Here is a 13,532-nt window from a genome sequence, read left to right as displayed (position 1 = left end):
TACAAAGATGAAATAATCCATACGACGGGGAACAGTGCAGAGAAGAAGGAGAGGAGGACAGTTTTTAGACGTGGTTGTTGATAAATGATGGTCACTAAGTTTAATCTCTTTAGTTACAGTATCATGATATTTACTACAGCTCGTTAAATATTAATCACATTAAACAAAATCACACGAATAAAGTAAAAGATCCTGAACGTCACAGGAAGTCTATGAATCTACAGTATAAAAACACACAGGTGTGAACAGGGACAGAGGAGCAGACAGGTGAGCGCCCTCACAATAACATCACTTCCTGTGCGCAGATAAAACTTTGTTTTGTCTACACGCTGATAAATCTGTGTGTGTGTGTGTGTGTGTGTGTGTGTGTGTCTCAGGCGTGTCCGTACTCGATGTTCTCTCTTCATCTTGTCTCTAAAACAGTGGATCTGAACCCGCATCACCCTCAGTCTGTCTGTCTGTCTGTCTGTCTGTCTGTGTTTTCAGCTTTGTCCTGACAGAGTCTCTGTGAGTCAAATATTACCTTGCAGTTGATTCCAGGTGTTTCAAAGTGTCTGTGTTTCACTCGTTTGTCTCTGGAGAGAAAATGTTCCAGACTCCCTTAAAAAGTGTCTGAGTTTTGAGAGTTGTTGAGTCAGAGGAAACTTTGTAAACTTTGTTCAACACTGTCTGTGACAGAATCTGAATTATTTTCTCCCCTGTTGAAAATCCGGCGAATGTAACAGCTAACTTACAGTCGCTCCTATGGTGTTAAGTTGATGTGTTTTTCAGCGCATTAACAGACCTGTGTCTTTTCCTGAGTGGTCTGTGTTCTGTTCACTGAAGACGACCATGAGTTATAGATCCTTCAGACGTTCTCACCCGCCACATGATTGACTGCCTCACACTTTGAGATCCCGTCTGAAAACACACTTTTTTAAGCTGCCATATTAAGTCCGATTTAATGATGACACACATATCAAGACTTGTACTGAGACTAATCTAATAATGTCTAGTTATTTTATTAACTTCCTATTGTATTCATTTTCTGTAACTGCTTATTCTGGTGGAGCCTATCCCAGCTGACACTGGGCGAGAGGCAGGGTTCACCCTGGACAGGTCGCAGGGCTGACACATAGAGACAGACAACCATTCACAAGTTGAGCTGGCCACAACTTTTGCCAGCGCTCCAGTGACGCAGTGAAGCGTCCACTAATCATATGTTTTGTGACATTGAAATTGGGCTCAGATATTGATATTGATATCCTCACTCTGTCCTCTTCGTCTTCCTCTGTTTAATCCTCAGGTCGGAAGTTCTGAAGACTGTTTAACTTCCTCTACAGACCACCCTGGGAACTGCACTGCTAACAGCTAGCAGCTAACAGCTAACAGCTAGCCAGCGGGGCAGTCCTGTAGTTGGTGTTCAGGCTGTTGGATGGCAACAGGAGTGAACTACTGGAGCTCTTATGAACCCAGTTACAAGGTGAGATTTACTGATTGACTGATTAAAAAGGGAAATGAAAGGAGATAAAGATCCATTTTCAGCCTCTTATGTGGGAGGTGTTGGCAGCAGGTTAACGTCCAGACGTCCCTCTCCTCAGCACCGTCCTCCAGCTCCTCCTGGAGGATCCCATGCGTCCCCAGACCAGGGGTCTCATTTATAAAACAGAGCGTAGGGTCCACACTAAAAACAGACAAAAGCCAAAAATGGCGTGCACGAAACATATTCGACAGTTTCTACAATCAGGCTCCACCTCACCATCTCCAAAATCTTGGTCAGCGTGGGTCAAAGTTTCTCCCATCAGGTCTGATTTATAGATCACAGCTCTTACATGTGAAGTGGCGTGCGCCTGAGGCGAGGCCTGACAGAGGCGTTGGAGGTGTCTTCAGTTGTGGTCAGAACCTCTGCTGGTTGAGATGTGAAAGGTCTTAAAGAGAGTCAAGTCCAGCTGTGTGCGATAAAGCACTGAAGATCATGTGAGAAGATTTTGTTGAAGATCATTTCCTGGTTATGTGACATGAAGTCTGTGACGTCATGTGACGCTGTCAGCTGTTCTGGGTTCAGTTTGACCTCCTGTGTTGTTGTTCCTCTTGTTGGTAATAAAGGTTGAATTGAATGTGTTCTACAGGTGAGCGAGTGCGTGTGGGGCGGCGAACAGGAGTCCAGCAGTGAGGAGGGAGGAGGCGGGGTCACATGGGACACACACGCCATGGAGGTCAAAGGTCAACTCATCTCGGCACCTGGTGAGAACCGTGCATGTGTTCAGGTCCAGACACACTGAACTGACTTCAGAAAGCAGACGGTTGTGTCGCCTCACGTCAACATGTCTCATGTGTTCACAGACATGGATGTAAACTGTCAGACAAACTTAACTGGTGGGCGGAGTCAAGCTGCAGCGTGGTTATTGTAGTTTCTATCTGAAATGAATCTGGATTCACTGATGAGCCTGTAGCTGATTGTTATATAGACCTCTGTAACATTTTATTTCAGGGTATTTTAACTGATGTGTGAGATCAAGAATACGCTTCACTCATTCACACATCACCTGCTGTCCCACTGAGGCATGATGGGATGTTCAGGTCCAGTTCTTATAGGACATGTATGATGAGAACAAACAGCAACAGAATGATGTTTAATGTGTGTGTGTGTGTGTGTGTGTGTGTGTGCGCGTGCAGACCCTCTCACCTGTCCTGACAGGAAGCAGAGGGAGCGAATGGCAGAGCTGCAGGAGAGGAGGCGGGGCCTGCAGGCGCTGCTGAGCACACGACTGGCTGAGCTAAGACGCATCTGTCTGCAGGAGGCGGTGAGTGATGTCGTCATGTAACAGGGATTGTCCAATCAGAATGGACCGTCCTGTGCTGAGTAAGATGTAATGTGCGGTGTGTGTTGACTGGTCAGGAGCTGACAGGTGCGGTGCCCAGTGACTTCCCCCTGGAGGCGGGAGAGAAACCCCCCTGTGTCCGCCGGAGAGGGGGCGCGCCTCGCCAAGGAAACAGGAAGTGTCGAGTGGAGGTGAGAGTCGTGCTCCTGTTACCAAATCACACGTAGATTCTGATTGTGAAGAAAACACTGAATGATCATGATGATCGGCTATAAAGGGAAATTTCGGTTTATTTCAACCTGTCTCCTATCGTCCTAAATTAGTTTCAAGTGACTAGTGACATAGAAATAATAGTTAGCATGTTAGCCGTTAGCCTAGATACAGCCGGGGCGCATAGTAGCGTCAGACCTGTTAAAACGTAAGTGAACGGGCAACCTTCAAGTGCAAAGTTAGTCCACTAAACAAGCTTTTTCTCCACAAAGACCGCCTCATATCGTTAGGATAAATGTCAGAGAACATATAGAAAACGACATGTAAACGTGTTGTCTTACCTTACCGGTGTGCTGCCATGTTTGTTTACCATTTAGCTCTGCTTTCCAAAGCGCGGCCGAAATATATCTGGTGAGCTCTAGATAAAGCCCAGCTGGATACTACTCCAGGTGGAGGTGTCTCGTCCTCGGTCACATCCAGACCTTGAAAATAAGGCTGCAACCGGTCCCATTCCTTGCAACAGAGGCATTCCTCTTCTGTGGGCACTGGGGCACAGCATTCACAGGTACACCACCAATCTCCAGAGCTACGCAGCCTTGCAGCAGCCATTCCTCCTCTCTCGTCCTCTACCTGTTGCGCCTCTCTCTCTCTCCTCCTCCGTTCTTCAATTTCATATCTTTCATTTCGTATCCTTCCAGCTGTTGCTGCTTGTTCAGGCACGCTATGAGATCGCTGCTTGTTCTTGCAATATTTTGGCCGCGCTTTGGAAAGCAGAGCTAAATGGTAAACAAACATGGCAGCACACCGGTAAGGTAAGACAACACGTTTACATGTTGTTTTCTATATGTTCTCTGACATTTATCCTAACAATATGAGGCGGTCTTTGTGGAAAAAAAGCTTGTTTAGTGGACTAACTTTGCACTTGAAGGTTGCCCGTTCACTTACGTTTTAACAGGTCTGACGCTACTATGCGCCCCGGCTGTATCTAGGCTAACGGCTAACATGCTAACTATTATTTTTATGTCACTAGTCACTTGAAACTAATTTAGGACGATAGGAGACAGGTTGAAATAAACCCAAATTTCCCTTTAAGTGCGCCCACTGTGTGACCTGGTAGAGCAGGTACCTCATGTACAAAGGCTGTGTCCTCACTGCAGTGGCCGCGGGTTTGATTCCCACCCACAGCCCTTTGCTGCATGCCCCTCCCCCCTCTCTTTGCCCCTTTCATGTTATATTCATCCAATCAAATAAAGCCCCCAAAAAATCTTTAAAAACAGGCTCTGAATCAGAGACAGCATCACAACTATTTTTGTAATTTTCGCGTACCCTCCCTCACAGTTTCACAGGGAAAAAAACCTCGTTACATCACGCGTCGCAATTTTTAAAAAGAGCTGCCGTGAAATGAGACATTACCACAAGGCTGTCATCACCCTTCAGGCTCCATTGATCAAAAACTCAAAAGCATTTTTCATAAAAACTGAATCCAAGTTGTGAACATTGTCCTCAGTGTGTAGGCTCACTTCGTTGGTCGAACAGACCACATAAAAGTGTCCCACAGGTTTTTGGTGTATTTTTCACCCGCAGACAGCCCCTGGAGTAAAGCATGTGCTCCCAGGTCAGAGGGCAGATGGGCTGTGTCTCGTATCTCTGAGACTACGTACTGCAGATTAATGTCTCGCTGACAGTCTTTATGTAATGTGTCCTATTATGCTGAGTATATGGAGAACAAAAAGAATGCTGATATCAATAGAAAGCTAAGTCTTGTCTTCCTAACAGTGAATCACTCCTTTTTTTTATACTAAAACAACTTATACTTTTCATTTTAATTGATTTATCATAATATGTCATGATTTATTATAATTACGGCCGAGCGTTTCAGGCTGCGACAAGCCCAAAAACAGCCCGCGAAATCCTGGAGGGAGCAGATTTCCAGTCAGTATGTCTGCCAAGTCATTCCACCTCCTGTCTACTATTGTCCTGTGTGTGTGTGTGTGTGTGTGTGTGTGTGTGTGTGTGTGTGTGTCCAGGAGGAAGACTCTCAGCGTTCGAAGCCGAAGAAAACTTTATTTAGTGGAGCTCTGAGGAAACACAGCGACCCTGAACACAACACACACACACACCACGGCAAGAGGACCGTACACAGAGGCTGCCACACAGGTAACACGCACACACACACACACACACACACACACACACACACACTCAGCTGGCAGCAGATGAGAGGCCATTGTTTCAGGAAGGCGAGGAAACTTGTTTCTTCCTGCCTTTATTCTGAATCTGACTGTGTGTGTGTGTGTGTGTGTGTGTGTGTGTGTGTGTGTGTCTGCAGACGACACAGTGAGGTCAGAGAGCAGCTCCACGTCAGACTCAACAGGACTGGATAACGGTAACACTCCCCGCTGCAGCGCCTCCTGCTGGCTCACTGTGGAAACAACACACATTATTATCATGCTCTTATTTTGATAGTCTGATCCAGGATGTGATGTGTGAAAACACCAGAGGAACTGTTACTGAAAATAAACTGTTCCTTTGTCTGTCAGATGACGGCGTGTCTCAGTGTCGCCCCCCGCTGGTCGCTGCTGGTTCTCCAGTGGAGGTTTTCTACCAGAACAAAACCAGGAGGAACTCACTGCACAACAGGTACACACACACACACACACACACACACACACACTCACTCACACTCAGTGTTCTTGCTGTCTTAGTGGGGATATTATGACGGACAGACGTGCAATACATGTTGTACAGAACAGATCAGCATAATAAATTAACAGTGATCTATACGACACAATGATTAGAGATGCATTATATCTATCAGGCTGATAAATTATCAGCTAATAATGGGACATTTTTATGAGTATGCATTATTCTGATAATTAGAATTACAGCTGATAAATAGCACCGATGATATGAGGCCAGACAGCTTTTAGTGACTAAACAAGGGCAGAGTCTAAACACCGGACACAGTGGGTGGAGCTACATGTGCCTTTCAACTTGGTTGGTGAGCCGCCAATAAACACAGAGAAGAAGAAGAACAGCTGCAGCAAAACATGCCACAGTGTGGACGTCTTTCATAGTTCGAGGCGCCGAGGGTCTGATCTCCAACCGCCAGACACAGGTTAGACGCAGCGCTGAAGGACCGTCTGTGTTAGCACGAGCTAATTAGCAGCAGCAGCTAACATCCAACACCGAGCTTTTAAAAGGCTCGACTGTGTTGTTAGACTTATTAATAACCGCTCGTCATGTGACGCTACAGTTAGTGATTATTTGTTTCATTACCACTCTGACTGCGTGTGTGAGACACTGTGTGTGTGTGTGTGTGTGTGTGTGTGAGACACAGCTGCTTGTTTGTAACACTCAACTCAGTAACAAGCGGCTCTGTCTCACACACACACACACACACACACACACACACACACACACACACACACACACTGTGTCTCACACACGCAGTCAGAGAGGTAATGATACAGATAATTGTAGCATCACATTGCGAGCAGTTATTAATAAGTTTAACAGCAGTCGAGCCTTTTAAAGCTTGCTGTTGGGTGTTAGCCGCTGCTGCTAATTAGCTCGTGCTAACACTCTGGAGACGGTCCTTCAGCGCTGCGTCTAACCTGTTTAAAAGCTGCAGGAAGTTTGTTGATCTGGTGTGGTGTCTGGTGGTGGGATATCAGACCCTCGGTGCAGTCCTGTTGTCTACGTCCACACTGTGACATGTTTGTTCTCTAGACAGCTGCTGCAGTTGTTCTTCTTCTTCTCTGTGTTTATTGGTGGCTCACAAACCAAGTTTAAAGGTACATGTAGCTCCACCCACTGTGTCGGGTGTGTAGACGCTGCTCTTGTTAAGTCAGTGAAAGCAGTCTGGCCTCGTATTATCAGCACTATTAATCAGCTGTAATTTTAATTATCAGACAAATGCCTCCTTATAAAATGTCCCATTATCGGCCTGATATAAATCGTGCATCACTAGTTCACTCTGCTGGGTCTAAACGTTTGTATTCACTCGCAGCAGCTGCTCCTCTCATCCATTGATCTGTTTTGATCAGCTCTGAATGGATCGGCAGATCAATTGACCCTTCGCTAAGCCCCGCCCCCCTTAGTTACTGTTGCCGCGTCAGTCAAGCTTTCGCTCCTAGCATAACAAATATGGAGTTTTCAGCGATATCAGTGAGAGATATTCCAAAGGAAATAACATCAAATTTCCGGAAAAACTGTTCAGAGATATCAGAGAGAAGCCGACAGAAAGGTCTTCAATTTGCATGTGAGAGCTACGTTCACAATATCATCTGCTGGCAGTATAAACCATGAGAACATTAAAATAGAGGGAGCAGCTCACCAGTCGCAATGCAAGCGTCAGGCACCCCACGTCTTGACACTTCACGTGAAGGACAAAGAATGTTCTTGTACAGCAGGGTAAGACAATATATGGTTTAAATTTAAGTTAATGTTGAGTTATGTTCCCTCCTTGGGGCAGACAAAGGGAGAGCAGCTAGCACACAAAGCTAGCGTCAGCTAACGTTAGTTAGCATCTTAACTTTGAACAAACATATGTGTTTTTATTGATCTTTGCTGGATTCAGCTGTTCGTGTGGTCTTCCACACTGTTTTAGCCATATCTTCCTTGGGTCTTGGGCTTGGGGAAGGGGAAAAATTCAACACCACCTTTGACACTTTTTGGGTATCAGGTGTTGGACTTGAAGGTAACGTTACCGTGCGCACGCCGCTTTGGCATATTAGCTTCTGCTGAAAGCTTGACGGACCTCCCAGTTGCTACACACGGTTGCTAACGTAGGATTGGACAGTGACTGATTAAGGGAGAGGCTTAGCGAAGGGTCAATTATCCGCCCTGCCAGTCACAAACTCATGGAGAGCTCCGCCTGCGCTGCGTTCACTGACCCACATTAACTCTGCGAATTTAGAGACTGGACACAGAATGATACAGAGAGACACACGGGCATTTACAAAAGTAAAAACTAGTAGGTGGGATAACGGGGTCTCCTTCTGACATCATCATGATGTCATTCAGTCTCTCACCCGTCCCTCTTCTCTTTCAGGACTGACCATCCAGAGACTCTTCAAAAGCCCCCACCCCTGCCCCCCTCCCATCCTCCCCCCCTCCATCCTCCTCCTCCCCCCCCTCGCTCTCAGGACTCCTCCTCCTCGTCCGGCCCCTCTGATCCAGGTCCAGCGGGGGAGGGCAGGGTCAGGGTTAACGCAGCTCGCCACAGTAACAGCTCCGACGGCCTCCTGGAACGCATCACCCCCCCAGAGGAGGAGGGAGGGGCACAGCAGGGAGGATTGTGGGTAAATGGTCTGCAGGGGTCCAGAGGAACGAACACGGCAGGAGCACTGAGGAGCTCTGAGACACTGACGGACGGTCGGACGAGAGGAAGGGCGAGGACAAATAACAGCCTCACAGAGGGCGGAGGAGCGGGGCGAGGAAGAGGAGGAGGCAGAGGAGGAGGAGGAGGGTACAGCGAGGTCCTGCTGGACTACGTCTGGGGGAAACAGCAGCAGCTGCAGCGACAGCAGTCCCAGCCCAACAACAGGCAGCCAATCACATCACAGCAACAGCTGCTCTACAATGGCTACTCCTCCCAGCAACCCTCTGGAGCCCCGCCCACCTACCGCGGTCCCCTAGGCGACCAGCGGCGAGTCAAAGTGACCCGCACCAAGTCCTGCGGCCCCTTCCTCCCAGTGCAGCAGAGCCAGACTGATACCCATAATCCTCCTCTGTCTGCCATCCAGCCAGACCCCCACCCCCATCTGCTGCCCCCTAGACCACCACAGCTGCCCCCCGCCCAGGACGCACAGCTGGAGGAGGCCACCAGGAGCCTCCACAAGGCCCTCGCCCTGGAAGGTACGCATCAGAAAAGTAGTCTAACAAGAAAGTGTAGAGCCTAACCCTAACCATGCCCTCTTAGGTCCTCTCAGGCCCCCTCAGGCCCCCTCAGGTCCACTCGGTCCACTCAGTCCCCCCCAGGCCACCTCAAACCCTTTAGGTCCCCTTCAGCCCCTCCAGGTCCTCTCAGGCCCCAACAGGTCTCCTCAGGCACCCTCAGGTCCTATCTAATCTCTGAGGTCCCCTCAGGTCCTCTTCAGGACCCATCAGGTCCCTCAGGCCTTCTCAGGTCCTCTCAGGTCTTTTCAGGCCCCTGAGCGACCTCCTCAGGTCCTTTCATGTTCCTTGAGGTCCTCTAAGGTCCCCTCAAGCGCCATCAGGCCCCCGCAGGTCCTCTTAGACTCCCTCAGGTCCTCTTAGACTCCCTCAGGTCCTCTCAGACCCCCTCAGGTCCTCTCACGTCCTCTCAGGTCCTCTCACGTCCTCTCAGACCCCCCTCAGGTCCTCTCAGACCCCCTCAGGTCCTCTCAGGTCCTCTCAGGTCCTTTCAGGCCCCCGAGCGGACTCCTCAGGTCCTTTCATGTCCCTTCAGGTCCTCTCTAAGGTCCCCTCAAGCCCCATCAGACCCCCTCAGGTCCTCTCAGACCCCCTCAGGTCCCCTCAGGTCCTCTCAGGTCCTTTCAGGCCCCCGAGCGGACTCCTCAGGTCCTTTCATGTCCCTTCAGGTCCTCTCTAAGGTCCCCTCAAGCCCCATCAGGCACCCGCAGACCTGCTTGCTGCTGCTGTTAGTGAACAGATTGAACCTAAAGTTGAGCAGGTTATAAATCTGAGTGTGTGAAGATAAAATCTCATAAATGTTTAATGCAGAGCTGAAACTGGGTCACTGCAGCAGAAACCGTCTGACGGTCTGCTGCACCAAGGTCTCACTGCAGAGGGGAGGGGACGCCACCTGGTGGAGCTCAGTGAAACTGACCTGGACTAACACACAGAGACGACTCAGTTTGATGTCAGTTAAACTGTGATTCTGGGACACCTGTAATAAAAATACAGTTTTAGATATAAAAACTGTCCCAGGTGGACAAATAATGGAGGCACAAAGATGGTGTGTAGGTGGAGCTTACCTGCACACACACACACATTAACACCTACTGTACTGTTAATGTTTGCTGTGTGTGTGATTGACAGGTCTGAGGGACTGGTACCTGAGGAACACAATAGGCTCCACCCACCAAAACCAGACCAATGGAAAGGTCAACACGGGGGTCAGTACAAAGATGAACGGAGCGGTCAAAGGTCAGGCCGGAGGGGGAGGGGCTCTGCAGGGCAGACGGAGGACTCACGGTGGCGTCCAGCAGTCGACCTATCAGACGGAGACGAATCATCATCACGTTCCGACGCATCACAAAAAGACGCTGCCACATTCAGCCACATTCCACGGACATCCACTGCATGGCAGGTAGGTGTCCGCTCACCTGTACAGGTAGAGATCCACTGCTGTGAGAACACCTCTACAGGTACGGATCTCTCACACCTGTCTTACTCTCTTTGTCTCTCTCAGGTCTATGGACGGTTCTCTCTACCACGACTTCCCTCCTCAGAAACAGGAAGACCAGCCGTCTCCTGGAACTCTGGTCTGAGTCACCGACCAATCAGGACGCTGACGGACAGACACATGGGCCAATCCCGGGCTGGCTTCCTGGGATCACCACCTGTCTGGACTGTGTCCCGTAGGATCTTCAGGGGAACCAGGGGAACCAGGGGAACCAGGACCATGGTGGTTCTCATCAGGTCACACCAGCAGCTGCGTCCTGCAAACCCTGCCCACCATGATGTCACACAGTGGATGATGATGTCACTGTCCTGTTGGCGGCTGCAGTCTGACCTCAGGGTGGGGTCTGGACTGGACTCAGGAACTGGAAATGAGTTTAATGACATTGATGTGTGAACATCCTTGAACTGACCGGCCCAAAGGGTTTCTGGGTAAAAACTCAGCTGTCACGTGACACGTTAAAACTGACCTGCAGTTTTTTTTCCTGCGGAACGTTTTCTAAATTTTCTACGACGACGTCTTTGATCTGACTCTGCTCAGACAATCAGGACCAAACCAGAGTTTTATATCAGCTTTTGATAGAAGTGATGATGATGATGATGAAAGTGTTGCACTCTCACCAGCTGACATCACCAGCTCCGCCCACCAGACCAGCAGTTTTTAAAGAGTGAACCTTTTGATAATCGGACCTGTTTGATCCCTCAGGTGAGTCCAGGTGAGTCCAGACAGAAACCAGCAGGTGACACTCTTCAGGTATTCTCACGTCTCTGCACTAAAAGTCTGACGAGGTCTTCGGTCTGAGAGCAATAAGAGGACGGCGGAGTCCACGTCGTGTTCTGGTTGAACCCTTTTAACTTTTCAGGACGAAAATCGTTTGCAGCGACAATCAGACGATGATGTCACAGTGTTGATTGATTGATTGATTGATTGATTGATTGGTCTATTCATCGACTGAACGGAGCTTCAGTGAAACTCTTTTGTACAGATGTCCGTGAACTCAACTTGAATGAAATGCAACTTTTAAAAAACAAGTGAAATCAGTGTTTAATGGAGGTCGGATGGATTCTGATCTGTCAACATGTTGATTATTGAATATTGATTAGTAATCAATAACACGTCTCTCTGTGTGTTGTGATGAAAATGTGTTTTAGTTCCTGACTGATGACGTCTGTGCTTTTTATTCTGAGTCCACTTCAATCATTCAGCTCCATAAAAACCAGTCTGACCTCCAGCTGCCTCCGACAGGAAGCCACGGTCACATGACGCGTCACACGATGATGTCACACGATGATGTCACATTCAGACACATGAAGAGGAAACTCTTCACCCAGAACCAGAGATCAGTGGTGCCCTTCATTATGCTAACTTATGTCTCCTCGCCTCCTTTCTCCTCCTCTGTCATAGTCGTGCCTCCTCTTTCCTCCTCTCTCCTTCTATGTCCTCCTCTCTCCTCCTTTCACCTTCTCTCACCTTCTTTCTCCTCCTCTGTCCTCCTCTCGCCACCTTTCCTCCTCTTTTCTCCTCTTTTCCTCTCCACTACTCTCGCTTCCTCTCCCCTCTTTTCACCTTCTCTCTCCTCCTCTCCTAATCCATCCTCTTCTCTCTTTCTCTGTCCACCTCTCACCTCCTCTTTCCTTCTCTCTCTTGCCTCCTCTGTCCCCCTCTGTCTTTGTCTCTCCTTCTTTCTCCTCTTTCCTCCTCTGTCCTCCTGTGACCTGGAAATCTTTCCCCCTCCGCCATGATGGAGGGTCTTCTAATCCCTCAGACGCACCTCAAGGAGATGAGGAGAGAGGAGACATGGAGAGAGGAGGCTTCAGGAGGAGTTTAGAGTAAGGAAACACAGGTGTATCCTATACAGAAGTCTTTTATCAAGTGGTGTGACTACGGAGGCCCTCGAGGGTCATGGTCAGAGTTTTTGCTGCGGCACACAATGAATCTCTCTCCTCAGTCCTCACGTCTCTTCCTCGTCTCCTCTGTCCTCACGTCTCTTCCTTGTCTCCTTCACTCACATCTCCTGTTGGCAGGACTAAGCTGAGAGGAAAGGAAGCGAGTGAGTGAAATGAGGAGACATGTTAGCACGATGAAATGCACCTCGACCGTAAACGTCACACAGCGCCCCCCACAGGACACATATATGCAGCTTTCGATCCTTATGGCCAAACACAAGCCCCGCCCACCTCCAAAGGTTGCTGCTGCTGGCCAGCGTTAGTCTTCACGTCTGACTGGGTGATGTCATTTAACTTGACATCTGATTGGCTGCAGCAGCTGTCATGTGACCGCAGCTTCAGAGGAGCAGAAAGAGTCCCAGCATGCACTTCTTCTAACTCACACCAAAGCAGAACAGAAACATGTAAATACTGAACTCTGTGTCCGTCTGAATCTGATACGACCCTGCAGCTCAGACGCCCCCGCAGAACGTCACCAGCCACAAACCAAACCCTGTACGCATTTCTAAAGACGTCTGTTGATCGATGTGACTCACCTCTGTCTGATGTGTCACAGTGTGAAGTGTTTCCTGCTGCTGAGGACGACTCCGACGTGTCCTCAGTGTCCTCACAGTGTTTGTTCAGAGTCCATCAGGCTCAGTACTGTACAGTACCAGTACCAGTTCTGGGTACAGTGCTATGTCATACCAGTATTTGTTCCATGTCCCCCTTCAGGTCCAGAACCAGCTGTTGTCCAGCCATGTGGACAGCCTGTCAGTGTGACATCACAGCGGTCTCTGCGGTGATGCGTTCAGGTGCACTCTGTACAGTCCAAACTCTCTGTAAAAATCATTTTCTATCTTTTTGGACTCTTTTGTCATTTGTACTTTTTTCACTCTTTCCGCTGTTCGAGGTGAAAATTAAAAATGTAAATAGATGATTGACACACTGTAAACAGGATGTTTTTAAATAAAGCTTTCTCTTTACTGTTTCCAGATATCTGCCTGATAATAAATCAGTATGTACAGTTTCATTTGACGAGTGAGTTCACAGTCATAAATATATGAAGCCATGTTTATCCACGTGTGTAATCTTTGATTCCTCTGGGCCAGAGTGGAAGGACCCTGAATGCCACATGATAAGAATACTGTAAAACTTCAGTTAAACACCCAGTCCCTTTTACCAGCCAGGTGTGGCTGAACA

General features: G+C 48.5%; 1 protein-coding gene across 2 annotated transcripts in view; it reads left to right on the top strand.

Annotated features, from left to right (window-relative positions):
* Positions 1–13,320, top strand: part of ccdc120a (coiled-coil domain containing 120a) — a 32,419-nt gene extending 19,099 nt beyond the window's left edge. For both annotated transcript variants that reach the window (XM_049581464.1, XM_049581463.1), the window contains exons 2-11: positions 1,286–1,462; positions 2,109–2,223; positions 2,656–2,783; positions 2,879–2,992; positions 5,039–5,168; positions 5,341–5,397; positions 5,552–5,651; positions 8,068–8,873; positions 10,041–10,311; positions 10,414–13,320. In XM_049581464.1, the coding sequence (XP_049437421.1) occupies positions 1,415–1,462; positions 2,109–2,223; positions 2,656–2,783; positions 2,879–2,992; positions 5,039–5,168; positions 5,341–5,397; positions 5,552–5,651; positions 8,068–8,873; positions 10,041–10,311; positions 10,414–10,492 (1,848 nt within the window). In that variant the 5' untranslated portion in view covers positions 1,286–1,414 and the 3' untranslated portion in view covers positions 10,493–13,320. The remainder of the gene's footprint in view (positions 1–1,285; positions 1,463–2,108; positions 2,224–2,655; positions 2,784–2,878; positions 2,993–5,038; positions 5,169–5,340; positions 5,398–5,551; positions 5,652–8,067; positions 8,874–10,040; positions 10,312–10,413) is intronic.
* The last annotated feature ends 212 nt before the right edge of the window (positions 13,321–13,532 follow it).

Source organism: Epinephelus fuscoguttatus, linkage group LG7 (genome assembly GCF_011397635.1).
Source record: "Epinephelus fuscoguttatus linkage group LG7, E.fuscoguttatus.final_Chr_v1".
In the NCBI taxonomy this organism is placed as follows: Eukaryota; Metazoa; Chordata; class Actinopteri; order Perciformes; family Serranidae; genus Epinephelus; species Epinephelus fuscoguttatus.
The sequence above is the reverse complement of the archived record's forward strand: the minus strand, read 5'-3'. Positions and strand labels throughout refer to the sequence as shown.